The sequence below is a fragment of the Gekko japonicus genome, unplaced genomic scaffold, assembly GCF_001447785.1.
Source record: "Gekko japonicus isolate JY-2015 unplaced genomic scaffold, Gekko_japonicus_V1.1 scaffold1876, whole genome shotgun sequence".
NCBI classification, from domain to species: domain Eukaryota; kingdom Metazoa; phylum Chordata; class Lepidosauria; order Squamata; family Gekkonidae; genus Gekko; species Gekko japonicus.
The window spans coordinates 138017-139332 of record NW_015169836.1 but is presented as its reverse complement, the minus strand read 5'-3'; the positions used below and the strand labels follow the sequence as shown (position 1 = coordinate 139332).

At 48.7% G+C, this 1316-nt stretch overlaps 1 protein-coding gene across 1 annotated transcript in view; it reads left to right on the top strand.

The window, feature by feature from the left end:
* KIAA1614 (KIAA1614 ortholog) overlaps positions 1-1316 on the top strand; it is a 51987-nt gene that overhangs the window by 32057 nt on the left and 18614 nt on the right. Inside the window, exon 6 of the mRNA XM_015417297.1 lies at positions 730-913. Coding sequence (XP_015272783.1) covers positions 730-913 — 184 coding nt within the window. The remainder of the gene's footprint in view (positions 1-729; positions 914-1316) is intronic.

Genomic DNA, 1316 nt, shown 5'->3' with positions numbered 1-1316 from the left:
GCTAAATATCAGGAGAAACTTCCTAACTGTAGGAGTGGTTGAGCAGTGGAACAGTCTGCCTCGGGAGGGGGTGGATGCTCCTTAGCTGGATGTTGCCAAGCGGAGACTGGATTACCATCTTTCGGGTATGTTGCAGGGCTGTCTTTTGGCTCTGCTCCTGCAAGAGTGCAGGGGGTTGGACTAGATGACCTGCAAGGTCCCTTCCAATTCCAGCATTCTATGATTCTATGATTATAGACTTGCAGTCTGGCATGCACATGCGCACACACGCACGCACGCACACAAACAAACCTGCCTTATAGAGAATCAGATCCTTGGTCTGACTGGGCAGCAGCTCTCCAGGGTCTCAGGTGAAGGTATTTCATAAATAAATAAATAAATCTTTCAATGTATTGATCGCTCAATCCTGCAGAGCTTGCTGGCTCTGAGCGATTTACAGTTACTCATTTTTCACGAGGGACTAACAATGCTTATGTTACTACGGGTTTTTTTCTGGTTCATACCAGCGAGGATACTGTCAGGAATTTTTTTACATTGTCTTTCAAATTGATATGTACTGGTCGATGACTGTAATAATAAACTGACTGACTGACTGACGTGAGAAGGATCTTTACAAAAAGCCGTTCACGAGGAGCCACATTATTTCTGTGTGCTAAGGTGGAGTTCCGTCCTATCATGTTAGCTGATTGTGCAAACAAGCGGCAACTGGATGTGTTTTTGTCACAATAGGTCTGCTATCCTCATCGTGTGCCGTTCCCCCTGCTACTCCCAACGCCATCAGTTCCACGGCCATCGCTCTCTCCCTGACAGCTGAGGAGGCCAATTCCGCCATCTCCACGCAGTCACATGGCAGGGAAGTTCCAAAAGCGGAGGCACAGAAGACCAAACCAGTACGACCAAATGCAGTCCCGGGGTGAGTAAATGAATCACATCCCACCCAGAAGTAACTGAGGGCAGGGCCACCTCAGGTAGCAAAGGCTGGCCCTGAATTCAAATTCAGAACCTCAGAGGTGCACGGCAAGCTGTTCCCGGAAGCTTCCCCTCAGTTCTGGAGTTTCCCTTCCTGTGAATATTTACTTATATGCAGGGGACATTTCGTAGAAAAAGAGGTGCAGGAGCTCATTAGCATAACTCATTAGCCTAACTTATTTGCATGTGCCACACCCCCTGACATCACCGGAAGCGTGTCAGAAGGCAACACCCACCGCTCAGGCTCCACTGGACTGTTTTGGATTGCTAGCTATTGGGGGGGGGAGAACGTGCAGATCTGTCCTCGCAGAGGAGGGAGAGCTTCTACCTGAATAAAACGTGGTCTT